At 30.5% G+C, this 27,709-nt stretch overlaps 4 protein-coding genes and 1 non-coding gene across 5 annotated transcripts; 4 read left to right on the top strand and 1 right to left on the bottom strand.

Annotated features, from left to right (window-relative positions):
- Positions 1-316: 316 nt before the first annotated feature.
- On the bottom strand, positions 317-1,837 carry LOC135951959 (uncharacterized). Its single transcript, XM_065501757.1, has one exon. The coding sequence runs from the start codon at positions 1,711-1,713 to the stop codon at positions 607-609; it is 1,107 nt and encodes a 368-aa protein (XP_065357829.1). The 5' UTR covers positions 1,714-1,837; the 3' UTR covers positions 317-606.
- Positions 1,838-2,766: 929 nt separating this feature from the next.
- On the top strand, positions 2,767-4,625 carry SerRS (Seryl-tRNA synthetase). The gene has a single exon (XM_065515175.1). It carries the CDS (start codon positions 2,904-2,906, stop codon positions 4,404-4,406), a length of 1,503 nt encoding a protein of 500 aa, XP_065371247.1. The 5' UTR covers positions 2,767-2,903; the 3' UTR covers positions 4,407-4,625.
- A 1,477-nt stretch (positions 4,626-6,102) lies between these two features.
- Positions 6,103-9,155, top strand: LOC135951651 (putative leucine-rich repeat-containing protein DDB_G0290503). The gene is made up of 5 exons (XM_065501372.1): positions 6,103-6,393; positions 6,455-7,839; positions 7,895-8,285; positions 8,345-8,868; positions 8,928-9,155. Exons 1-5 carry the CDS (start codon positions 6,163-6,165, stop codon positions 9,082-9,084), a joined length of 2,688 nt encoding a protein of 895 aa, XP_065357444.1. The 5' UTR covers positions 6,103-6,162; the 3' UTR covers positions 9,085-9,155.
- A 927-nt stretch (positions 9,156-10,082) lies between these two features.
- On the top strand, positions 10,083-10,166 carry TRNAL-UAA (transfer RNA leucine (anticodon UAA)). The gene has a single exon. It is a non-coding gene; the product is annotated as a tRNA-Leu (tRNA).
- Positions 10,167-12,521: 2,355 nt separating this feature from the next.
- Positions 12,522-26,577, top strand: LOC135951554 (uncharacterized). Its single transcript, XM_065501264.1, has 5 exons — positions 12,522-12,906; positions 18,664-18,755; positions 25,500-25,666; positions 25,725-25,916; positions 26,029-26,577. The coding sequence occupies exons 1-5, from the start codon at positions 12,837-12,839 to the stop codon at positions 26,165-26,167; spliced, it is 660 nt and encodes a 219-aa protein (XP_065357336.1). The 5' UTR covers positions 12,522-12,836; the 3' UTR covers positions 26,168-26,577.
- Positions 26,578-27,709: the final 1,132 nt, after the last annotated feature.

Below are 27,709 nucleotides of genomic sequence, written 5' to 3'. Positions count from 1 at the left end.
TTTTCCCAAAAACCTGTTATGTTTATAGTTTGGGGCTGGATGTAGAGTGCCGGAGTAGACATGGCGATTTTACTATCCTTTTTATTGAAAATTATGATAGCGAAAACGATATCATAATTGTCTGGAAAAACGATATTATTTATAAGGAACGGTACAATTTAGTCCGCAAATACTATCGTTTGTGACACGCGAACGATATCGTCATATCGTTTGGTTTATTGAGAAGTAGCAAAATACGGAATTAATTCTACTTTCGATTCTACAATGGAATTCTGTGACAGGGGGAAAAGTTCTAAAAATAAATAAGTTTAAAACATTTTATATTACAAAAATCATTTGATTTTATTAATGAAATTAATTAATACGTCATGGAAATCGATCGGTGTATAAATCGACAATGCTGTGACAAAACTTTTACATTAATCTTTTTAAATTGTTAATAATAATCTGAATTCTTTAATTGTACTTTTCTAGCCAATGTTAATATTTACTTGAAATAAGACTATTAAAATTTATGTATTTTTTTCTGTATATTTTGTACAATAAGTATTTTAAACGAATGTTTAGTCATCGTATTCGATTAGGTAACTAATAATTATTTTAGCTTCATTTTAAAAAATCCACAACTTCTTCCAATTCTCGTTGTCGTGCCTGTTTCTGAGCCCATCTAGATTCAGCCACCTTAACGCTGACAACCCAGCGGTCATGAGCCAAACGTATGCCACAGGAACCTCCCGTGTCTGGTGTTATAGTTGGCATTTTAGAGCCCTGACTTCCACCCAAATAGTAGGTGGCGTCGGAACGCAAATGACGTCGCTTGGCAGGACACAATTTGCCTCCTTTAGGGAATGGTGGTTCTTGCAAATATGACTTCAGACATCCCTGATGGAATAAATGACCACAATAGACTCTCTCGACATAGGCATCCGTACTGTCATCCATTTCCAAATCGTTTGGATCGGTTGGTAGCACCAAACATTGGCATATGGTACATACTTCACTATGAAATGCCAAAGTAGCTTCAAGGCAGAATTTTAGGGCCCTGTATAGAGAAGGTACTGGCTGGAAGTCTGCTAACGTTTTTCCCTTAGGCATACGCAATGGAGGCTCCACACATTGTCTGACAATTTCACGTGATTGTCCATTTAGATAGCGCAATAAGACTGCTGGTAGATTAGTTTCCTGCTGTTGCAAATCAATGCAATGCACGGGATAATCATCTGGCACTACGGCCTTAACACGATAATAATATTCACCTCCCTTGGCTGTGAATTGAACCGTGGATGACTTTTGTTTTATTTTTAGCTGGTCCACAGATGCATTGGCACCCAAGTCTTTACGCAATTGTTGAATTTCATCAAAACACACGCACAAACGATTGTCTTTAACATATTGCTGTAGGAATTGTAAGGCTTTAATGCAGTGCGGTTTACCCAGATACTCCTGACACTGTTTTTCACACAAACCCGTCAGACCTTGCAAGAACTTGTCGGATAGAGTTTTACTTTTTAGCTCTACTAAGATTGTTTGTTTCGGATAGTCGTCGGGAAATCGTAGACACACCGTAAATTGACGATACTGCTGATTTTCTTGTATATCCACGCGAACCAATGGGGCTGGAGCTGCTGATGTGCAGGCAATTATTTTTGAGTTTGGCACAACATTTTCACACAATTTTCGTATTTCATCAATTTCAAATTCAATAATGCTCATAATCTGGTCGAGTTAAAGGATATTCTTTAAATATTATAATAGTTCTTTTAATTTATTTTCTATTTCTGTTTTCATAAATATTTTACAATAAAAGAAATATTTTTACACAGAATTTGTCACAGACAGCTGTGTCCATGTGGCAACTTCAAAATAATTTTAATAATTGGCAGCACATAACTTAACTGACAGCAGATTTCATTAGTGTATCCACATTCTCAAAGTATTTGTGACTATATTTTTTTAATTACCAAAATGCAAAAAAGTAACACAAAAAATATTTATCGTAAACGTGATTTTGGAATAAAAATATATATCTTTTTCCTGCTTTATTCGAACGAATTTGTCTGAAATTGGAATATCCTTGTCTCATGTAATGACGGTTTTATACAAGCAGTTAATCACTAAAATATGTATACAGTAGTATTGTACATTAATTTTGTTTAAAAAATTATTATTTCATACGAAAAATCCTTGTATTTATTATTATATAGCGTATATAACGTTTTTTATTTAAAAAGTTTAATAGCCGTAACTGGAACTTGAAATAAAATTTTATTTAAAAATATTGCCAAAATATAAGTTTGAATATAATTTGTTTCTGAAATGATAGTTGCTCTTGATAGGATTAAAAAATCCCACATTTATGTATTAATATTGGATAATTGGATCAAATAGAACTTCTAAGATATCCTTACTTACCTCTTCTTTCCGAGGTTTTCGGATGTGATCATTAAGTTGTTCTGTATGATGCATTAGAAGTTCATGTTTTACTTTTTAAAATAACCATTCCTTTACAATTATTGCAATGTACTTCACAACAAATGAGCTGAAGGCCTTTGATGCTATTGCTCATAATAATGTTAGTTTATAATTTGAAATTATAAGTTAATAGATCAATAAATAAATAATATAAAATACTTCACAACAATGTTATATTAAATTAAATATTCTAAATGCATGCTAAAATATTTCCCTTCAATCGCTGACATCTCTGCTATTGACAACATTGGCAATATACAGACGTCTGGTCACCTTACCACTTTTGACAGTTTGTTGTGAAAAAATTCAATTTGTCAACAGTGTAGCCACGTTGTGTGATTCACATACTCAAGTGGAGGATTTTTGTTTTAATTCAATTGCAATTTGCCTTCTTCACGAACGTCGAATACTTGATTTCATCATCTATTAAAATGGTCTTGGATTTGGATCTCTTCCGTAGCGACAAGGGTGGTAATCCCGATGCTATACGCAAAAATCAAGAATTACGTTTCAAGGATGTGGGTTTGGTGGAGTCCGTCATCAGCCAAGACACGGAGTGGCGTCAAAGACGTCATCGTGCCGACAACCTTAATAAGGTGAAAAATGTCTGCAGCAAAGTGATTGGTGAGAAAATGAAGAAAAAGGAACCACAGGGCGATGAAGCTGCAGAAGTACCGGCTGAAGTGCAACAAGAATTGACTGAATTAAATGCTGAAAAACTGGGTGAACTTACTGTGAATCAAATTAAAAAAGTGCGTGTACTCATTGACCAGGCTATGGTCGAAAATGAGAGACTTTTGCAGGAGGCCGAACAGAAACGTAATACAGCTTTGCGTGAAGTAGGCAATCATTTGCACGAATCTGTGCCGGTTTCTAATGACGAGGAGGAAAATAAGGTAGAACGTACTTATGGCGATTGTACCAAAAAAGGCAAATATTCTCATGTCGATTTGATTGTGATGATTGATGGTATGAATGGTGAAAAAGGTACAGTAGTATCGGGTGGTCGTGGTTATTTTTTGACTGGTGCAGCAGTATTCTTGGAGCAAGCTTTAATACAACATGCCTTACATATGTTATATGCTAAAGACTACACTCCTTTATATACTCCATTCTTTATGCGCAAAGAAGTTATGCAAGAAGTAGCTCAGTTGTCTCAATTCGACGAAGAACTTTACAAAGTTGTAGGTAAAGGCAGTGAAAAAGCCGAGGATGGCGGTGTTGATGAAAAGTATTTAATTGCTACCGCAGAACAACCTATTGCTGCCTATCACCGTGATGAATGGTTGCCCGAGGCATCTTTACCTATCAAATACGCTGGTCTCTCCACATGTTTCCGTCAGGAAGTCGGATCTCATGGTCGTGATACTCGTGGCATTTTCCGTGTACATCAATTTGAGAAGATTGAACAATTTGTACTCACTTCACCCCACGACAACAAGTCATGGGAAATGATGGATGAGATGATTAACAATGCCGAAACATTCTGTCAATCTTTGGAAATTCCATATCGCATTGTCAACATTGTATCGGGTGCTCTAAATCATGCTGCCTCTAAGAAACTAGATTTGGAGGCTTGGTTTGGTGGCAGCGCCGCCTTCCGTGAGCTGGTATCCTGTTCCAATTGTTTGGACTACCAAGCCAGACGTTTGTTAGTGCGTTATGGTCAAACCAAGAAAATGAATGCTGCCGTCGATTACGTCCATATGTTGAATGCTACTATGTGCGCTACTACTCGTGTCATCTGTGCTATTTTAGAGACTCATCAAACTGAGACCGGAGTTAAGGTGCCAGAACCCCTAAAGAAATATATGCCAGAAAAATTCCGTGATGAAATACCTTTTGTTAAACCAGCTCCCATTGACGTAGAAGCTGCAGCTGCCGCCAACGCTAAAAAGCCTGGCAAGGGAAAAAAAGATGCCGCTGCCGCTTAATTTGGCCATTACAACAAAATAAAGTCCGTATAGTTTAAGTTTAACTTAAATGTAACAGCATTTTTTACTTTCGCTTAATAGTGCAGACGATTTGGTGGGCAGGCCAAATACTTTTTTAAATTAGTTAATATAATATTTTCAAAATTCTCTGAGCATTTAAATAGTGATTAATAATAAAAATATCCTTAACTCGAAATAAGAAAGACAACTCTACAAAAATATATTTTTAACTGATGAATTTGAAAAAGTCTGGTAAATTTGAGTAGGTAAGTTTTTGGAGTCATTAGACTATTTATTAAGTGAATGCTTTTCCTGGATGTCGTCACCCAAAATGAAAAATAACGTAACATCGCTTTTCATAGGTTTAGATGAGAAGCCAAAAATTGAAACTACATGAGATATTGAAACAAAATTATAAAATCTGGATTAGAAATTAAACAAGAAATATATTTTAGACAACAAATCAGTTTTTTTCGAAACCAAAATAACGTATCAATATAAATTTGTATGAAAAATTAAAAATATATATTTTTTTTAGAAGTTTATAAATAACTAGTTCTACAATGGGTGCAAGATTCTTTAATTGCAGCCTTGGAACTAATGATGTCGCAATTACTTCTGGAAACCGTTCTGCAGAACGCTAATACTTCGGCTCTAATTATATGTACATTGGTTACGATACAATTTCAAGGAACCGATTAATAAAACCATTATACAATAATTGTAGAAGGTAGAATCACTAGGGAGAGTTTTCAATATTTAGCCCTATAATGTCAAACTTTGATTTTGATTTTTTTTCATATTTTCTTTTGTTTGACGTTACAAAAATTGTATAATTGAGAATTTATTTTCTACTGGGTGTACCTTATATTGTTGTATCATGAATAAAACTATTTTTTTTGGAATAAATAAAAACTTTATATATGTATCAAAAAATTTAAACAAAGACAAAATTACGAGTGTATTCATTTAAAAAAATGGAAAATTACACTCTGATTTTTTTACACTTTTACACAACAAACACAAAAAAATAATCCAAAAAAAATGTATTTTATTTGTGGAATTTTGTTCATGTTTTTGTTGTATAAAATTGTAGTGTCAGAGTGTAATTTTCAATTTTTTTAAATGAATACAATTAGTATAACTAATGGAATTTTAAAATTCATTAAATTTATAAAACATTCCCTTAACATCATGTTTTTATAAAACAGAAAACGTAGACAACATAAAAATCTGAGTGGATAATCGATCACGAACAAATAATTTTTAGACCCTGAAAATCGACTTTCGACCGTAATCATAATCGATTAATACCAGTGACCAATTTTAAGTAATTTTGTCTCAAAAATCGGAATGATACTTTGTTGTATAGAGGTGCCAAGCGCAAAGGAAGTTGTAAACAATGTGTTTAAAATTTTGAACATAAATAACAAATTTGACTAGTAAATTAGTGGCGGTATTTATAGAATAATGATAACGTTAAATTAGTGGTAACTATAATTTACTATTAGCTCAAATAATAATAGATTTGTGTAAGAATATTTAAAAAACATCAATTTCATTGCAAACTAAACAACAATACTCGTATCTATAACATTGTGGTTAACTCACCCTTTATTTAAAAACCAAAGTATCCTTGACAACCCAAAAATATAAATATAAACAAGTTGTTAAATTTTTTTCTCGAAAAATTTAAGTGAACACAAATTCAAATCGAATTCTTACAAAAACTGTTTAAAATTTACAACAATTTGTAATGACACATCCAAAACGTGATAAGTTAGGTTCCAACAATAAGGATACACGATGGGACCGTATACGCAAAAGACATTGCAGTAATATTTCAACAAATTTAAAATCAGATGCTGTTAAAAAGTTCATAGAAATTGATTATGTAGGAAGACACCAGCAAAATATACTGAATGGCGACAATCGTATGGAATCGAATCTGGATCCTGTCTTAGTAATGAATCTAAGACATGAAATGGTATGAAGAAACAATATTAAAAGAAACTAATTTTTGTTTAAATTATTGTAAAATTTTTTAGTTTAAAAGGATACCACGTAAACTGCCCCTAGCAACGGTTGCCTACTCTAAGAATTTGCAACAATGCAAGGACCACAATATTGCTGTCGAAGATCATTATATTCAGAATCAGTTAAATCAATTTCGTATGCATCTGCAAAAACAACACAAGCAGAACAAAATGCCTGTAAAAAAATTGCACTCTTTGCTAATCGATAATACGGATATAATAAAAAGTTTGGAGTCAACTCATAAGCATATAGAGGATTTTTACAACACTCCCATAGATGCTTTGCAGGAGGTACATGACTTATTTACTGGTGAATTGGAAAAACATGTCAATTTGTTAAAAAATGAAAACTCGATCGAAAACAAAACGAAAGTGTTTGAAAATAGTTATTTACAAAATGATTTGGAGAATTATATGGAAAATGATAAGCACATAGTAGATGTGGAAGTAGTAAAACCTTTAGAAGAACAAAATCAAATATTAGTAATTGAAGGCCCAGGGAGTGGTGATCATCTAAAACCGGAAGAAAATGTTTTAGATTTTATGGCCGAGCGAATGAATGAATTAAATTTGAACAATGAAATATACGATTTACATTCTCAATCAAACCATGATGAAAATTGTCAACGAACTCCCAGTCCCTTGGCAGATACAGATGAGGTTTTAAAGCCCTTAAGAGAGGTAATAGAAGAACAAAGTGCTCTTAACTTAAGATGTGTAAGATTTGATGATGACACTAACGCGTGTCAGCTTAAAAGAGAATCTTCGATATGCTCAAATACCAGTGATGGTATCGATTCTGTAATATCTGATTTGGCTGAAGAAGCCTTGAAAGAACTACAAATGGAGGAAGAGGTAAAACTAATTGGCATTTTGGAGGAAAACAATTCAGATGCAACTGAAACTAATCAGAATTTAACTTTAAATGGATGTTCTCTACATATGGGTAGTGGAGACTATAATGATTTAGTAGTTACCGGTAAATTAGCGCATTATGTCAAACCTCCTTTACAAGAAAGTGGAGAAATATCACTTTCTATTTGCTCTTCTGAGGAAGCTGAAGACTACACATATTCAAACAGGGAAAAATCGAAAATCATAGATCAATTATTTCAATCTCGAGCTCACAACAACACATCTATAATGCGTAAATATTTTCTTAAATGGGTCCATTACACTACAATTGAAAAAATCGAGATGGAACACGTAGATGGTAGAGCTGATCGTGTTAAAAAGATAAACATATTCTTGGATAAAATACGTATTGAAAAAACTCGTTTGAAAAATTGTCAGAAAAATACAGAAAGTGAGACAGGATTTGAGAATGACCATAAGAAAAACGTGGAGAAAAAAGCCACCATGGAGAATATCAAAGTAAATAAAAAATACCAAAACAAGTAAGTGCAAAAAATCTAAATTAACATTCAGTTAGATAATTTGTAATGTTTTCAGAATAAAAGTTCAACAAGATATTATTGATTTGCAACGGCTAAAGTTGGAGCGACAGGAACGTATAATTATGGAATTAAAACTTCACAAATTGTCTGAGGAAGCTAAAGAGGCTCGCCAAGAATTGAAAAATGAATTAAAATCCGTAATACGTTCGGGCGATCCCAAATCCAGGGCTAAAGCCAAATGTCTGCAATTAATAGGTAATCTAAAAGACGAGGAGGATGATAATTTGAATAAACTGCAAGGTAAAGCTTTTTTGATGCCTAAATTCTTACAAAATATGCAAGAAAGGGCCTTAGAAAGAAGTATACGTCATGAACAAGCCAAACAGAGACGGTTGCAGCTGGATGCCGAAAGAGAGGCTCATAAATTAGCTTTAGAGGAAGCCAAGGTAACTCTGTTCTTGTAATTCATTAAATATAATTTGTATAATGAATCTGTTCTATATAGCGTCTTGAGGATGAAGAAGCTAAACGTCTACGCATTGAAGCCTTAAAGGAAAAACGTCGCCAAGAGAAAATGGCTAAAATTATTAAAGAACGTGAGCGACAAAAATATATGGAAAATCAAAGTAAAGCCCATGAATTCTATAAACGCAACTTACTTAAACGCATTGGCATGGAGGGTTTCAAACGTCTATTGCAGCGCAAAAGAGACAATATTAAAAAATGTGAAGAACTTCGTTGCTCTTTATATAAGAAAACTTATTTTCAAGCCTGGTTTAGTCTATATCGCATACATAAAGCCAGACGCAATCAAAAGGCCGATGAGTTATACGAGAAAATCTTAACACGCAAATACCTACAGATTTGGTTGCAGTACGTCTACGAAGAACGTAGTAAATTTAATGTAGCCGTAGACTACAATGAATTCAAACTAACCGAAATAATTTTCCGACAATGGTGGGCATATACAAAACGAATGCAAATGGTTGAGGAGACTAAAATGAAACAGGCCATATCGCATCATGAATGGTGAGTATACAAGTTTTATATGTTTCTTAATTACTAGTTTCAACTTTTTATGATCATAGGCATCTAAAATGGAAGGTATTGGATTGTTGGCAAAGACTACCGCAAATTTTGAAGCTCGAAAAAGAGACCGAAGAAAGACGACAAAGATGGCGCCTCAAAATATGGGAACTTTTACCCGATTATACACCAAACAGAGATGAATTGAATTTTATGTAAACACATTATTTAAACATTTTCAGAATTACTTAATAAACTAATTTTTATAACAGATTTTTAAATTAATGTAATTTAGTTTTTATTTACTACTATTTGATCGCCCCGGCTTCGACCGGTAGCATTTACTAATGTTAGTTCTTCAAGTTTCTCCAACCCACGCACACCAGACTGTTCTTAATTATTTGCAAATAAAATATCTAAATTTGTACTGCATACTTTAGGGAGCTTTTTTATTACAGTTGACTGGACTGACAAAAAAAAAAGAATTTCCGAGTTTTACCCGGAATTTTTGAATTTTTTTTCTTTGCAAACCATCTCCTGAAAATTTGAATCGAATAAAAAAAATCATTCGATATCGAATAAAATTTATCGTAATTTTATTATTTGAGATTATGGCATTCGATATCGACCAATAAATTTTATCATAATTTCGATATCGAAAGTATTTTTTGATACGATAGCTTATCCGAACACGAAAGCGGTAATTATGAAGGCCGAAGTATTATATATCTGTCTCGACTAGTATAATTAAATGTTCTTTGTCAAATTATATACAAACAGTACAGGTTTTTTAGCAATCGAGGTTTTATAGCGGGGCGATTGAACCAAAACCTGCCTCATTTGCCTTGCGGCTAACGGTACGAGAACTAATTACTTATTTTAGTTTATTGATAACCTTCCGGGAAGTAATTTTTAGGAATTTTAAAATTTCTTGTCTTTCAAAAGTTCAGTATTTAAATTACCTCTCTCACATTATTTTTGGTGTAGCAATTTATGGCCGTTATTATTTGGAGAATGATAACAATGGCAACACTTCATACAATACACATGTCTACCGTAAAACTTTGACTATAGATGTCACTAGTGATTTGTGTATTATTTGTAAATAGTTGGCAATACTTCTTTTCATTGTTTTTTAATTTGTTTGACATATAAAATGTTGTTGTGTAGCCTCCCTTACAGCTTATATAGATGATTTGTCATACCACTACCAACAAGTCAGGTTGGCCGAGCGGTCTAAGGCGCCAGATTTAAGCTCTGGTTCCCGAGAGGGAGCGTGGGTTCGAACCCCACACCTGACAAACAAGTTTTTTTTTTTACATAAACTTATTTTAAAATTAAATAACTACGGCAAATATTGAATTTTTACAAAAAATCCTACACAGAAAAAAATGTTTCTTAAAAATTTTTGGATAACTAGAAACTGTTTGACTTTTTCATACCATAAGAAATTTATTTTTTCAACTTTATAAAACCGTACTGCTGGTACACAGAACATTTAAACTGGTCGAGACAAACATATAATACTTGCGACAAATTACCGCATTCGGATAAAATTGATCGTAATTTTTATAATTTCGATATTGAAATATTTTCTGATGAATTCAAATACAATTTAAGAGGCAGTGATGGGAGAACATTTGTAATTCGCCAAAAGGAAAAATACAAGTACATAAATAAGACAGTTAAGTTTGGCGATGGCAATATTATGGTGTGTTGCTGTTCAGGGCAAGTTATGGGTTTAATTCATATCATAAAAAAATACTATGACTGGAAGTGGATACATATCTATTTTAAACGATGTTATATATTGATACGTTGGTTTGCAGATTCCAGCACAAGTTTATAGCCTTTGGTTTCCAGAGAAACATTTTGCATTTTATCTTTAATCTAGTACGAAACAGTCGTAGGCGTAAGACGTTTACGCCAACCACGATAAGGGTGAATATAATTTTATATCCATTACACATCAAATTAGGAGTTATCATGCAGTATCTGAAGTCATTAGATGACCATGTTTTGCTTTACTTTCAAGAAAGTATCCAGGTTTGAGTACAGAAAAACTAAAAACTGTTCTTTGACCCCTTTCACAATAGCATGCAACATTTTCTTCTCCTCAACGCTACATTACCTCTGGTATCTACAAACTCAAGATACCTGCGCAACTAAATTGCATAGTATGAAAAGGATCTTTTTTATGGTCCACAAATAAGACTTTTAATAAAAGACAACGATTTCATACATTCAATGAATGATTTAGATAGAATTAGCGGCTAGAATAAGTTATAGACCATTTAAATAAAGTACACTATCTGCACAGTCATTTCTACAAGTTTCTTGAAAATCTTGTATCGTATAGCGAATAACAGGGATCCATTAATATTTAATAGTGATAGATACCAATGTCGCTGGGATGAACATATGATGGCAGATTACTATTGGATTATCTCACGGGAGTATCCAAAGGACCGTCATCTTAGAAAATCGAAAAAAGAAGTTTATAAATAACCTGTAAAATAATTTAATAAAGTGTTAGAAAATCGTTTATTATGTATACCCTTCACCTTTGTGAGGGGTATATATAAGATGTATATATAAGTTTGTAATTCCGTTTGCAATTTCCACAATATAATTTTCCGACCCTATAAAGTATATATTCTGGATCCTTATAGATAGCGGAGTCAATTAAGCCATGCCCGTCTGTCTGTTGAAATCAACTTTCCGAAGCCCTCAAATAACTTACATACTCGGTTGCTATTTAAAATTGAGAAAATCGAAAAAAAAACAGGACAACCTCGATTTTTGACCTACATATATCTGGACTAAGTCATTAATGTATACAATATGGATATCTAATGATAGATATTTCAAAGACATTTGCAACGACGTATACAAGGCTATAGTAAGTTGGACCTACAATGGGTCAAAATCGGAAAAAAAAGTTTAACCCGAATTTTTTTTCATCAAAAGTTTTTTTTAAAAAAAATATTAAAAAAAATATTTTTCAGAATTTAATTAAATACATTTTAATTTATTGTTGTTAATTAATATAGGAATAAAATTGCATATAAATGAATTATAAAAAAATAAAAATTGCTTAAGATTATTTTTTTGATTGTGATCTATTAATTGAATACAATTTGGAAAAGTTTCCATTGTATTGTCAACTACTGCATTTCGATGGTTTCAAACAGAATGTCTAAATTAAATACTGTGCTACTCTTTTTTTGTGGTGTATATAAAAATACACCTTTACTTTTATATTTATATTAATTATATTTGTATCTCATCATTATAGAACAACTGATTTTCAGAGAGTTAGCAAAACAGGTAAAACCACATGTTTGTAGCTAATTGTTGTTATTATTTTGTTCATATATTCAAGTTGAAGTGCGGCTAACACTCTCAAACTCTCAAGCCCACATTTAATAAAACAGTTGTCTCTACATATCCGATCGTAACGGTTGCTTCAAGAACGATATTACGGCATAAAAACGTTTCGCTAGTATTAAGTTTTCATAAACAAAGTTCGTAATATATCATTGTTTACTCATTTGTTGTTTATTCGTTAAACAAAAAAAAAATACTTTATTCAGTGAAAATAAATATTAGAAAAGCTGTTAATTTATAACTTTGTTCAACTGTCGAAGTGTTTTAAATGAAAAAAATTCATGAAACATATTAATACCTGTATAAAAGAAACAAGTTAATAAATATTTTTTATCATATCACGTTCACTTATTTATAAAGAGTTCTTGTGCAAAATATTTTATTGATAACAAAAAATAAATATCAATTGCTTAACTAGCATCGATAAAAACATACGAGTAGTATTTCTAAACGCCTTATCGTGTCAAGTCCGCTGTAAAGAAAAACACACTACCATAAAATTGTGAAAACACTGTTTGTTGTCTGTCTGCCTTGTTCTCTTCAGTTCCAGTTACAAAACATTTTAAAAATATCTACACAAAATGTCGTCAACATCTTTTAAATGGCATATTTTACTATTTTTATTCTCATTTATCGTTTTGGCTGATCTTGGTAAGTTTTGTTTTTGTATATTTTCTGGTTTTTGGTTTCCACTATCGATTTCGCTCATAAATTATTCACCTTTTTTTTGTGCTGTTAAAAGTTTCTTTGCTGTTAGTGATTAAAATTGGCAAGAAAAAATAGCTTGTCTACAGCCTTCTTTGTCCATAAAGTTGAGTTTTTATAGTTTTTTTAAAAAACAAGGATCACTAAATTTTAAAATAAATGTATAGTGCCAGTAAAATAGTGCTTTTAAAGTTTTTTTTTGCAATTTAAAAATAAGTGTTGGCCATATATTTAAATTTGCAATAAAATTACTTTTGACAAAGTTTGCATTTGGGTTGAAATAGTGCATGTATAAACTATTTATTGTTGACTATAAAAGGTCATTAAGATTATTTTATTGTTTTGTTTAAGTTGTATAGGCCAACATGAGATTTTGATTAACATCGGGGAGAATCCATATTAAAACGGACAGAAAACAGCTATTTTCGGATTTGACATCTTTGATTTTAATGAAATTTACCACACATATTACGTCTCCAAAATCAAATCAATGACTTTTTCATCGGAAATCCTTTCCATTTCATAAATATCGCGAATTGATAAATTGGCTAAAATTGTCTAAAATTATATACATATAATTGCCCATAACATTGAACCCAATAAGCATTTTTACTGCAATTCAAGTTGAAAGCAAGTGTAAGCATTCTCCAGTAAAAAGGAAACATAAATTCAAGCCATATGTTTTTTGTTTGAAAAATAAATAGATTTTCAAATATATTTCACTCTCTACTATATTCGTGCAAAATTATATCGATGGGGACTCGATTAGTTCAGGAGTTAGAAAGAAAAACGTTATTAGAAGTACGTCTTTTCATATAAATTCATATAAAAATTTGGCAAATTGAAATCAGAACACAGTTGTAAAACACAGGTGCCTAAATTTTTATATGAATTTATATGAAAAAACGTACTTTTAATTACGTTTTTCTTTATAACTCCTGAACTAATCAAGTCCCCATCAAAATAATTTTGCACGTATGTATATAGTAGAGAATTTAGATGTCCTCATACCGCGTTCTTTACTAATTTTTAACACCGAGATCTTTGATATTTATTACATTGAAATATATACTCTGAATATTGACCTTTAACCTTTTGGAAGTAAACAATTTTATTCACATCATTTTAAAGACAAATCTTTGACTTTAAAATGGAGTCAAACATTATGCTGGCTTTTGAGTAGTTTCAAAGTTATGGGCAATTATCTGTATATAATTTTAGACAATTTTAACTAATTTTTAAATTTTCAAATCGCTGTATTTTTACATCGGAATGAGTGTCCATTGAAAAAGTCTCTGATATGAGGAACATATTGGATATATTATTTATGTGGTAAATTTCATTAAAATCGGAGATGGTAAATCCGACTGCTGTCCGCTTTCACATGGATCCTCCCATCGCCTATTTTCGTACACAAAATCAGAAATGTAATAAATTAATCTTAACAAATATTTTTGAGCATGTATTTTAGAAGGAAATCAAGGTCAAGGTGCATTTAATAAGGTGTCATGGGGAGCACCGCTGATTATAGAAATGCCACGCGATAATGTCAAACTACACATATAAAAAATATTCGACGGTACGCATTTATATCAAACTCCATATAAAATATGGGAATTCGCCTGTATTTATTTCAATTCGCCACTGCTGTCACCTTGTTAAATACGCCTTGATCAAGGTCAATGGACACGTTTTTAAAATAACGGTAGTGATATTTTAGCGGCAATGATAGTTTAGTTCCAGTTATATCGGTAACGACATTTTGCGGCAATCACAGGTATTTTAGAGGTAACGTTAGTCGAGTTGGAAGAGTTTTTAGGCTCAACGTTTAGGAGTGTTAGCTATTTGCAAGAGATCATGTTGGACCTGGAGATTATACTCTCAACAGCTTACATTCTTAGCAGTTAAATTATTCAGGTCCGTCCAATGTATTGCTGCATGGAGTCATGATCTTGTAAAAGCTGTCTCTTAATGTCAATTTAATAGGAGTATTTTTACAATCTACATAATTTTGTTCTTCAATATTATTATTATGCACCGCGACCCATATGATCTTTTGTGCAGCTCTTAAATTCAACACAATTGGCACTGGCTTCATATGAATTCCATTATCCTATTTGCACTTAACTTTCGTGGTACTCAATGCAATCGCAAATTCATAGTTCAGAGTTCTCGTCATGTATCTTGCAATAGTCTGCATTGTTTCGACGCAATGTTGTTCAAATTGACCTAAGCACAGATAAATTACTCCATTGGACTGTGATTTTCAATACAACCCAATTAATAATCCGTCTAGCATATACTTGTGCGATTCCAAATAAACATTCCGGACCAAAGTGGAATATGATCATGTCCAGCATCTTCAAAGATATTAATTTCTGTCATGTTATATGTATAATTTGGAATTTCCTCCTGAATTAATGGTTTCATTTGATCGTTCCTGCTAAATTACACACTAATGATTTAAAAATAATAAGAAAGTCAATACTTTGCCCAATCATTTAGGGTCAATCTTAAAGAACTTTCTTACTGCTTCTTGGGGCAGTAAAAGCTTTTGGTCATTCGTTAAACGAGTAAAGAGTAATGGAAAGTAATGATCAAACATTCACTGACCCGTTTGATAAAGCTAACACCAAGGCGAATTTATATACAAGGTGGTGTCGGGGCGAATTCAGGCAAATACGTGCGAGACCAGAGATTGAGAAAATGGGAGGGGAGGAGGAAAAGAAGAAAACTAGTAACAGAACAGACCATCACCAAAGTAGGATAAAGATTGATAAAATTTTTGTTAAAAAAAGTAGGGGATTAAACTCTATTTCTTTGTTGAAAAAAATGTTCAGGCATTTGTGAGCAAATTTATGCATATTTAAACAGCAATCTAAGACCCCTTTCACACTAGGCAATTTAGTTGCGCAAGTCTCTTGTGTTTGTAGATGACAGAGGTAATGTCGGGTTAAGGAGAAGAAAATTTTACATGCTGTTTTGTTGTTGGGCAACAGACATGCGCAACTAAATTGCCTAGTCTGAAAGGGGTCTAAGCGGGACTATATTGATGTATCCATCATTATTTGGGAGTTTCGGAAAGTTGATTTCAACATACGTGGCATATCGACTCCGCTTTATGGGATCGTAAATGAAATATGTAAAAATTACAAACGGAATGACTATTACCACTCATAGTGAAGGGTATACAAATGGCGACAGAAACGCTTTTGATAACGATAATTTCGACCAGACTGAGATTATTTATAAAATTCACGATGTCTGATTATATGTTTAACATGTTTGTCCGACTTGAATCAGTTATGGTCCGAACTGTAGAGAATCTGATAGACGGATTAATTTGTTAAAACTTTAAATGATTTATGTCGAAATTTTCCGAGTACATACTTAGAACTAATTTGTGCAAAATTTTATAAATTTTTAATCAATATATTTATGATTGCTGAAACTGTATCCCGGGGGGACGTTTGTATGGGGGCTAGGTGAAATCATGAACCGATTTCGCCCATTTTAAATACTTAACAATACTTATCAACAGAGAGTATAGTGGAAAATTTCATCTAGCAAGCTCATTCCATTTGGGCCATATCGTGTTTTCAATAGACAGACCGGCGTGCATATCTAGATGGTCTTAGAATATTATGAGAACTCAGAATAGATATAGAAATGTGGATCTGCGAGAAATATGTACATAGATATACTACAAAAGGAATCACGATATCAATATATGTATATCTTATTTGGTGGTGGGTATAAAAAGGTGCTACATAATATATTACATTGCAGCTTCTATATATTTCAATAAACTCTATTGATAAATTATTATCATGATAAACGTCAAAATGGTTGTCAAGATAAAAAATTATCAGGTATAGTCACCATTTGTTAGTTTTATTGATTCGTTATAACAAAATTGTTAGTGCTTTTGCTCAGACAACTTTGTCTTGACAACAAACGTCATTAATTGTTATGATAAATAATTGTCAAGTATTGACGAGGGTTATTGGTAACGGCATTTCAGAGCTAACGTTATTTACGATAATTTTAGTTAAAGTAGTCGGATTGAGCTAAAAATTAACACCATACTTAACATGAACTGGAAAACTTAAAAATTAATATTAAAATTTACAATGACATTTAAAACAATAATTTAGCCATCAATTAGTTTAATGACACCATTTTAACTATTAAGTATTTTAATGATCTTAAATGCTTGTATAGTAAATTATTTTATAATAATAAAAGACAATAAACTTAGTTCATTACACGAGTTAATATAAAACAGTTCTTTGTGTTTAACAAATAAAGAAAAAAGAAATCTTGGTAAAATTAATTTAAACAAAATATTTGAATCATATTGCTTAAATTAATTAATGAAATGAAGACTAATAAAATTGTCTGATAACAATTTAAACAATGATTATTTTATTATTGTTGCATTCTGATAAATACCAGTATATGATGTAGACCTAATTACACAAAATACCCATCATAAAGAAATGAGTCACTTTTACAATACATAGGTTTCATTTGAATATTTAAAAACCCATAAAGATCTAAAGAATACGAATGACTACGTCGTAAGCTCTTCTTCATGCATATAAACAGTAGTCAATAATTTATGTCAGCCATTAGGTAAAAACCACAAAATAAAAATTTTGGTATTAAAAAACGACTTAAATAATTCAAAATGAAAGAATTAACTAAAAAGTTGTTTTTGTATGCAACAGGTGTTGGAATTTTTCTAAATAAATCATAAATCAAATTTGAATTGTTTTCAGTTAAGAAAAAAATCCGATTTGCATTAAATTGACCCAAAAAAATAAAAATAAATCTAAGCTTTATGAGATAAAAAAAATTATTTCAACAATTTCTAATAAATCCAAATTGAATATTAATTTTTTTTATTAGATTGAAATAACAGCTGGCCTTTTTTAGTTACTTGTTTTATTTAATTATGCATAATAAAAAAGATAACAATTTGTTTAAACACATTTTTAAGTTTTCTTTATATTTAAATGCATTTTTTATTTGTAATTTATTAAGGCACATTTCTAGAGAAAGTGTTTTTATCTTGCTGCATCTTAGACCTAGATGGGTAAACTATATGTTTATCATGATATTTCGATGAAATCGAAATACATTTTGAATAATTTTATAGTTTTTTTAAAAATGTCAATGGATCCTAATATTTCCCTAGACCTTAATTTATTATCACTTCTCAAAGGAAGTGAAAAACTATAAATTATATATTTTTGAAGTTAAGGTGTAGTAGGACCAAATTGTTCAAAAGTTGTTATGCAAAATTCCATTCCTTACAATAGTTAGTAGAAAGATTTAGGTTTATATAAAACTTTTTTATGTCCAATTCCATCACGATAAATATTATTTTAAGACATTTTCTGAGGGGGACCTTATTTGGGGTCTAGGGACAAATGTTGTCCGATTTTCGCCATACTTTACAGTATAATTTTAGAATACTTAGAACTAATGTGTGCAAAATTGTGAAATACAGTGGCTGAAATTTAATTAACTTCACCTAAGGTATAAATTTTACTTAAGTAAAAGAAAAACTTAAAGATCTTTGTTTTAATCTTAAAAAATTGTTTTTCAAATCCAATAAAATTTAAAAACAGTCTATATATTTAAACCGATAAACTTACAGCTTCTAACTTTTGTTACATTCTATTTAATTAACAGGTCTGGCGAGTCCAACAGTTGTCAAGGAAGAAAATATTATTGAAAGTCTGGAAGAACTCGACGATCTTAATAAAAATAACTCGATACTAAGGGTAAGTTTGTACTAAGTATTAAGGTTTAAAATAATAATAAAACATTTAGAATAGGTTCATACCATTTTTCCTCTATAAAAACTGCACACGCGTTTTAAGAAATTGTTGATCTATACTAACCCTTTCTTATAAATTGTCCGTAGGCATATCATAAATGAATTTTAAATTCAAATTGAATGAACATAATTTATTCTTCATTCAATTGTGGCTGATTTTTGTTTTAATTTTTTAAAAAGTAATGAAAACATAAAGGCTGTAATAGTGTCACGTTTTTACCTTTTAAAAAAGGTGGTTTATTCCTTAAAATAAACCGTATTCTTTTGATTGTAAATAAAATCAGTTTAGTAGTTAAACATTGTAACAACTCTTTATTTATTCAAATTTACACAACAACAAATATACTTTTATAATTCACAATAATACACGCACTTAAATTACAATTTATAATGTACAAGAATGCAGTTGATGTTAACTCTAACAGCGCCTATGATAAACCAACTACCGACAGCAACTGCTGCCACTATTTATACACAGCGCCATCTTGCTTCCAGTAGCTTCATGAATGATCTTAACGGACTAAACTAGAATGTTCGAATTCTATAGAATTCGCTCTATAGAGCTTCAATGTTAATGTTAGCAGCTTAAACATTTAGAGTTTCCATACTTACAAATAATGCTTATCAACATTGTTGATAACCGGTTAAAATAATGAATATTCGTTTTGCACTTTCTAATTTGTGTACTTCAATTTATTTAAAAAAAAATCTCAATTTTAACTGGAAATGGTGTAATAATAACATCTTTCATTATAAATCTCAAAATTCAAAGGAAATATATCAACAAATTTTTAGATGACTGGTTACAATTATATTCAAATTCTTGTTAATATCATATCCAATCAGATAAGATCTTAAAACGTTTGTCGGCTTTAAAAATATATGTAAATATGTTATGATAAAATACAAATAAGTATTTGTTCTTATATAAAAGTTTAAATCATTTGCTAAACATTTATGTATATGAATAATTTTGGCACACTTCTTCAACTTCCTTAAAAGATCAAAAATACTTAAGACAAACATTAATATATCCTCCTTCTCAAACACTACGTGTAAATATTTACGTACTAAAACGTTTTTCATGAATTTTAAACCGCAAATGAGTCATAATATTTGAGGTATTTTACACAAGTGATTTACACTTGAATTTAGTGGCACAACCTTTAAGAATAATAATACCACATAACTAAAATTCCAAAGAATTTGAATAAATAAAAAATTAAATTGATGACGAAATTAATTTTTTTCTTAAAACAAAACTGTATGGAAAATTTACCTCCATTGGAGAGGGGTGGGTTAGTTTAACGCCAAATGAATCATAAATCGGTAGCAAAGATAAACAACAAAAAACTACTTTAGACTGTGAGGGAATCTCTAAACAAATATTTAAATTAAAAATATATGCGTTATATTTTTGTTTACTTAAAAAAATTGTTAGCTTAAATTTAATAAGGTAGAAATGAGATTCACATTTATTTTGCTACAAATAATAATTGATGTCATTTGAGAGAAACTCAAACAAAAAATATTTTATTAAAGTCACGATTCTTGTCTGAAATTGTACAATACACAGTACAACATTTTTCAGTTCATTGCTTTGGGACTCAATTCTGACAATTGCACGTGAAAGTAGACCCAAAAATAAGAACTTCTGCATCATTAGTTTTGTCAAGTTGGCTGCCGTATTAATTTAATAGCCATACGAATTTTTTTTCCTCAAGGTGGATTTTTATCACTTTTTCTATATTTTAGCACGGTTATATCTCGTATACCGTACGGAATATCTCTTTTGTGGCTGAAGCAAAGTTGTAGATATTGAATAGTAGAAAAAAAGTACGGAACATACCTACCCGAAAAAGGTGCATCCAGTGCCTTAAAAATCGCAAAAATGCCCATTTTTTTTAATTTTTTACCAATTTTTCACCTTTTTTGCTCAATAGCTGGATTACAAATGCAATTATGGACTGATCACCATGAAATTAGGTCGTGTGATTTGTGTCTATATAAAAGTAATTTATCATGAATTTTGTATGTATACCATAATTTTTAACAGATTTATTCACTTTAAAGTGATTTTCGGAAGCGTGTCTTATATGTGAGCTATGACTAATTATGGACCGATCATAAACAAATTCGGTACATATAATTTGTTCGGCCCAACGACGAACACTGTTGAAATTGGCTGAAATCGGTTCATTATTTCACCTAGCCCCCATACAAATGTCCTCCCGAAATTGGACTTTATCGGTTATAAATGTATTATTTATATATGTATATACACAAATTTAGCTCCAAATAAATTTTATATATACAAAATTCATGTCAAAAAATTTTATTATGATCGGTCCATAATTATTCATAGCTCCCATATAAGACCAGCACTTTAAAGTGTTAAAAATGATGGTATACATACAAAATTCATGATAAATAACTTTTATATAGACACAAATCACACGACCTAATTTCATGGTGATCAGTCCATAATTGCATTTGTAATCCAGCTATTGAACAAAAAAAGTGAAAAATTGGTAAAAAATTTTAAAAAATGCGCATTTTTGCGATTTTTAAGGCACTGGATGCACCTTTTTCGGGTAGGTATGTTCCGTACTTTTTTTCTACTATTCAATATCTACAACTTTGCTTCAGCCACAAAAGAGATATTCCGTACGGTATACGAGATATAACCGTGCTAAAATATAGAAAAAGTGATAAAAATCCACCTTGAGGAAAAAAAAATCGTAAGGCCATTAAATTAATACGGCAGCCAACTTGACAAAACTAATGATGCAGAAGTTCTTATTTTTGGGTCTACTTTCACGTGCAATTGTCAGAATTGAGTCCCAAAATCATGTGTTGTACTGTGATATAGAGATTGTTTTTAAAACAAATGTTATAACTACAATATTTGTGTATATGTAAATTAAGGTGCTTTATATTCTAATTAAATTTATTTAATTTATTTGTTGTGCCTGCTGTAACAGTTGATTTAACTTACAAATAAATTGTTTTTAAATAATTACCAAGATTTATTAGTTTATCGTTTGTTTCGGTGAAAAGATTTATTCCAACAAGATCATTATCAAGATCACAATTCTCAAAAAAAACATGTTTATATTTGAATGGCCTGATTTTCAGATAAGCAAAAGGTAATTACGAGTAAATATAATATTATCTTTAATGTGAATTTTGCAATTTTGCGTTAAAATAAATATTTAACTAGTAAATATTTTTGGATGCTTTACGGAGATCATTTGATACTCTACATCAAGGTTAGATACCGATTCAAAACGGTGAAAAGGTTACCGTTTGCTAGAACGTAACTTTTAATTTTGAAGCACTTCGAAATGCACATTTTTGATATTTTAGTTTATAATTAAAACTAAAACAGATTATGATATCCAAAGACAAGAACAACAACATTTTTATGATGAAGGTTAATACTTCATCATAAAAATGGTTGTAACAAACATATACTTATTTACTGCAATCATATATACGATTGTTACAATCATGTGAATCGTAACTTTGCCATATTATAATTACCGCAATAATTACATAATACAATAAATACATAATTACATTGACCATAGTATTGATCAAAAACTATTAAAAATGTTAAAATGGTTACAGCAAACATGATGGTGGTTACAGTATATTAAATTTGGAGGCTGAAGATTTATATCACATGTATTGTTTTCAATAATTTATTTAAAATGTTTATACAAATTCTTATTTTCATATCATTTACAAAATTTACATAAAACAGTTCTTCGCAGTTAAAGAAATATCAACTTACTCTTTTGATCAATTGACATTTTTAAATTAATGAGTTAAAATTTAATAAAATGTGTTCAATACAGTACTGAATTTTGAATACAAACTTTAAAATACTTATATAGGTTGTAATTTAACAATCATTTATACATATTTATTGTAATATGTACGTGAATTTCCCACGGCAAACATGTGACATTATTTTAAATGTATGAACAACTTGGAACTGTTGTAGACAACCGTATAAAGTAAATTCTAAATTGTATTGAATGAATAAGTATCGTATTTATTTTGTTTACGGAAATTTAATCACGTTCACTATATAAATATTACTATTATTATGTTTCTTTACTCTAATAGTGAAAGTTGTGCGGGGTTTTTGTCAATTTTTAATTAATAATACAGTTAGTTTGTCTATTTTTAGAAAATAAAAAAAGAAAAGTTAGAACGTCAATATGTGTATTAAGTTTTATGTTGATTTAAATGAAATTTGTGCATAAATAAAATTATGTATTTATTTAGTTTTAAGAAGTTTTGTTTAATTAATATATCTACATATATTTTATTAACTTCCTTAATTTTCCGATTTCCCGGAAATTTTCATTATTTTAAATATAGTAAGTTAATTACAAAACTATAGTTTAAAATTTATTTATTTAAATATCCACCACCCACAAATTACTATTTAAAAATTAAAGTCATGTTTAATAAATATTGTTTAAATTTTTTATGGCGCCATTAGACGATCAGATAGGCTTTAAGAAAATTAAATTTGTGACCACCCTGATAATCGAGCAACTCTGATTAGAGAAATTTGTACAGCTTGTAAATTTTACAAATCTGGACAGATTTCAATGAATGAAACTTTGTTATTTCAAATATCATCGGTATTGGATGTCCAAATATTAATTAAAAACATACTATAAACTAAATTGATTGTACTTAATCAATCAAAATGCGAATCATAGGACGAAACGCTTGGAATTTGAGAGAAAAAACATATGACAACTACCTGATGCCATTTCATTGCACCAATTTCAGTATATTTTCTTTAAAAAAAGTAAAAACTTTATTCTGAAAACTCATGTTCTGAAGTAATAATTTTGGATTTTTTTAAATTTTGCGGAATTTTTTTAAATTTTTAGTTTTTATACCCTTCACCTTCGTGAGAAGGGTATATATAAGTTTGTCATTCCGTTTATAATTTCCACAAAATAATTTTCCGACCCTATAAAGTATATATATTCTGGATCCTTATAGATAGCGGATTCGATTAAGACATGTCCTTCCTGTCTGTCTGTTGAAATCAATTTTCTGAAGACCCCGGATATCTTCGGGATTCAAATCTTCAATAATTCTGTCAGACATGCTTTCGAGAAGTTTGCTATTTAAAATCAGCAAAATCGGTCCACAAATGGCTGAGATATGAGGAAAAACCCAGGACAACCTCGATTTTTGACCTATATCTGGATTATTAAGTCATTAATATAGACAATATGGATATTTAATGATAGATATTTCAAAGACCTTTGCAACGACGTATATAAGATCATAGTAAGTTGGACCTACAATGGGTCAAAATCGGAAAAAATATTTTTTAACCTGATTTTTTTTTTCTCACAAAAAAAAATTATTTTAAAAAGAATATTTTTTTTTTTAAATTTTAAAATAACAATTTGAAAAAAGTTTTTTTTTCCAAAAAATGAAGAAAACAACTTTATGAAAAAAAAATTGTTTACCTAAAAATATTTAAAATTTGTATTTTGAAGTATAATTTGGTGAAGTTTATATAAGATTCGGCACAGCCGAATATAGTTCTCCATTGTTAGCTACGACCATTTCCCATCTTTTTAGCAACATATGAATTCCACGCATAAAGAACTTCTTATCTTTTGAGGCCAATAACGAATCAAGCCAATATAAGATACTCTGTTCTGAAGTGAAGCGTATGGGACGGGGCACGATCGAGACTATAAAGCGGGTGAGGCAAAACTTTCCAACCACTTCATTCTAAATACTTTTTAAAAGGAATATCATGATGGAATATTATGGTTTCATGTCTGGCCACATGGTTTCATGTCTGCCGTTTTTCGGCCATTGCTCGTTTCAAACGAATCAGTCGCATTCGGTACAAATTCTGTGTGATGGTCTGGTCAGATTTCAGCAGCTCATAATGAATAGGACTCTTTTTATCGATTCGGCTGATTGGTCAGGCTTCACATACGATCTCTTACGTTTCGTTTTATTGTAATAGATCCATTTTTTTATCACAAGTAATGATTCGGTCCAAAATTTATGATAGCGTTCAAGCATAATTTCGGACATGATAGGACAAAATCGTATTTTGAAATCTCTCGACTTAAATTCGTATTATACCCAATTTCACTGCTATAGTAGCTCCCAATGATTTTAAAAGCTCTTGAAATGCCTATAACTTAAAAATTATAAGAGATTTTTTCAAGACCTAGCGCTTTCCAAAAATATAAAAATCTTTGAATTCGGTTGGGAAACAAAAAAAATTGCACGTGTTTACAAATTTTACATGTCGAAGGTACCCTACTTTGAGCCCCCAAAGTGCCGCCCCAGGATCAATTGTAGGTTCCATTTTAATAACTTAAACTCGAATACCCCTTGGCTACGTCCACGTCAAATTCCCGATCGGACCAGCAGTTTAGAAATGCCAGATTTATTTTCAAAAAATTTCGATTCTGCCCCACCGTGTAATGCCTCCAATTCTTGGTCTTCAAAATAGTTCGGAGTTCCAGAAGTGCTCTCAAATCATTTCGGAAGAACAAAGCGAAACAAATTGCATTTGTTGTTTTATATTTTATTTAATAACAAACCAGTAGTTTATAGAATGCTTATTTATTAAAGTTGTTTTAATTTCCTAAATATTTGTCTTTTTTTGCAGGACTCTCCAGTGGCAAATCCGTCAGAACCCACGTTTACACATCGCGATGAAGACATGATGGCCGATTTAAAAAAATCCACAATTTTTGCTAGTTTGAAATATGATGTAGAAATTTTGGAATCGGGTGAAGTGAAAAAAGAAGATGTGGAACTAGAAGAACGTTATAGGTAAAATAAATTTAAAAATACAATAATCATTTATCTAAATTTTTAATAAATTTTTTAGAGGGCCAGCCATAACCTTAAATACAGATAATTTCATAAATGAAAATATCGAAGTCAATGCCGAGGAAGAGAAAAGAGTGGCCAAAGAAGCTATAGCCACTAATCATTTGATTTTAAGCATCATATTGGTAGTGATGGCCTTGGTGTCCATTGGTTTATATGCCGCCTTAGTTGTTTGGCGCAGTCACATAAAGTAAGTGGAATTAATAAATATTTATTAGTTTAAAAGAATTTTTTTAACTTTCTATTGTTAAATGTTGCTAATGACTTTCAATTAAATCTACTATATTTAATTTGTTTTATAGACAACGCTATGGCATGCGCGAATTGTTAGTAACGAGTGACAATCAAGATTATTGGCCGCAAGATGTTATAACTTCGGTTGTAGCTCAACATCAGCAGCAGTATGAACAGAAACTACAACAGCAACAATTACAATCGTAGTTCAATTGTAATTGCACCTGATTTAAAATGCAATTATTTTGAGATTGTAACAATTTCGACAGAAAAATTAACAAATCATAAAAAATTCCCATTGATTTTTAAGTAGTTTTTTTTATAATACATATTTAATTTATTTTGATACAGTAATTGTTTTTAAATATTTTTCATTGTAATAAGTTTAGTTTTTAAGGAATTATTTTATTTTTCTTTATAATTTTTAATATGCATTAAGTTCAGGGCTGTGATATATAATTTGTATATTGGTGCTTTTTTTTCTATTTACTAATATTTACACAAAAAAAATTATTTAGCCCAATCGACAGTATTTTAATATGTATATTTAACCAAGAAAAATGACATTAGTTTCGTAGTTAAAGTTATTTGTAAATAAATAAATACAAGTGAAAAAATTTAATATGTTTAACATTATTCTGTTAATCTGGGACAACGGTTTTTAAATGGTGGTCCGCACAAACTTCCAGGGGCCGCTGGATTTATTTATTTTTCAATTTTAATTTGACAAAAAATAATTTTCTTATTGCTCAACTTTGATTTTTACAGCATTAGATTCTTTTCTAGATATCTGGCAAATACATTTATTTATTCGAAATTCAAAAGACGTCCAAGTTAAAAAAATGCTTGTGTTCGATTTGTGAATTTGTGAGAAGCGGTTTTTTTATTTTGAGTTTTTATATAAAAATCGATTTTTGTTAAGAAATATGAGTGATCACAGATCGAGCTCCTTTGCTTGATTAAACGCTTATTGGCCAAGTTATTATCGATTTAAGCTATTGTGAATTTTTATATTAAAAATCGAATTTTGGTCAGAAATATCACTGATCACAGATCGAGCTCTTTTTCTTGATTAAACGCTTATTGGCCAAGTTAGAGAATTTAGATATTTTGAGTTTTATATAAAAAATCGAATTTTGGTCAAAAAAATTGAGTGATCATAGATCGAGCTGCTTTTCTTGATTAAACGCTTATTGGCCAAGTTATTAGCGAATTTAGATATTTTGAGTTTTTATATAAAAAACCGATTTTAGTCCAGAAATATGACTGATCACAGATCGAGCTGCTTTTCTTGAATAAACGCTTATTGATCAAGTTATTAGCGAATTTAGATATTTTGAGTTTTTATATAAAAAATCGAATTTTGGTCAGAAATATGATTGATCACAGATCGATCTCCTTTTCTTGATTAAAAGCTTATTGGCCAAGTTATTAGCGAATTTAGATATTTTGAGTTTTTATATAAAAAATCGAATTTTGGTCAGAAATATGAGTGATCACAGATCGAGCTCTTTATCTTAATTAAACGCTTATTGGCCAAGTTATTATCGATTTAAGCTATTGTGAGTTTTTATATAAAAAATCGAATTTTGGTCAGAAATATGAGTGATTACCAGGGAAACCGGAAATATGCTCTAAAAAAAGCGTTTTAGGCGCTTTAAATATGCAGTAAAAACTTTAAAATATGCTCTTAAAATTTAAAAAATATGCTCTTAAAAAAACAAACTTTTACATAATTTTTAACCAAAA

This window comes from Calliphora vicina, chromosome 1, assembly GCF_958450345.1.
Source record: "Calliphora vicina chromosome 1, idCalVici1.1, whole genome shotgun sequence".
NCBI lineage: Eukaryota > Metazoa > Arthropoda > Insecta > Diptera > Calliphoridae > Calliphora > Calliphora vicina.
The sequence above is the reverse complement of the archived record's forward strand: the minus strand, read 5'-3'. Positions and strand labels throughout refer to the sequence as shown.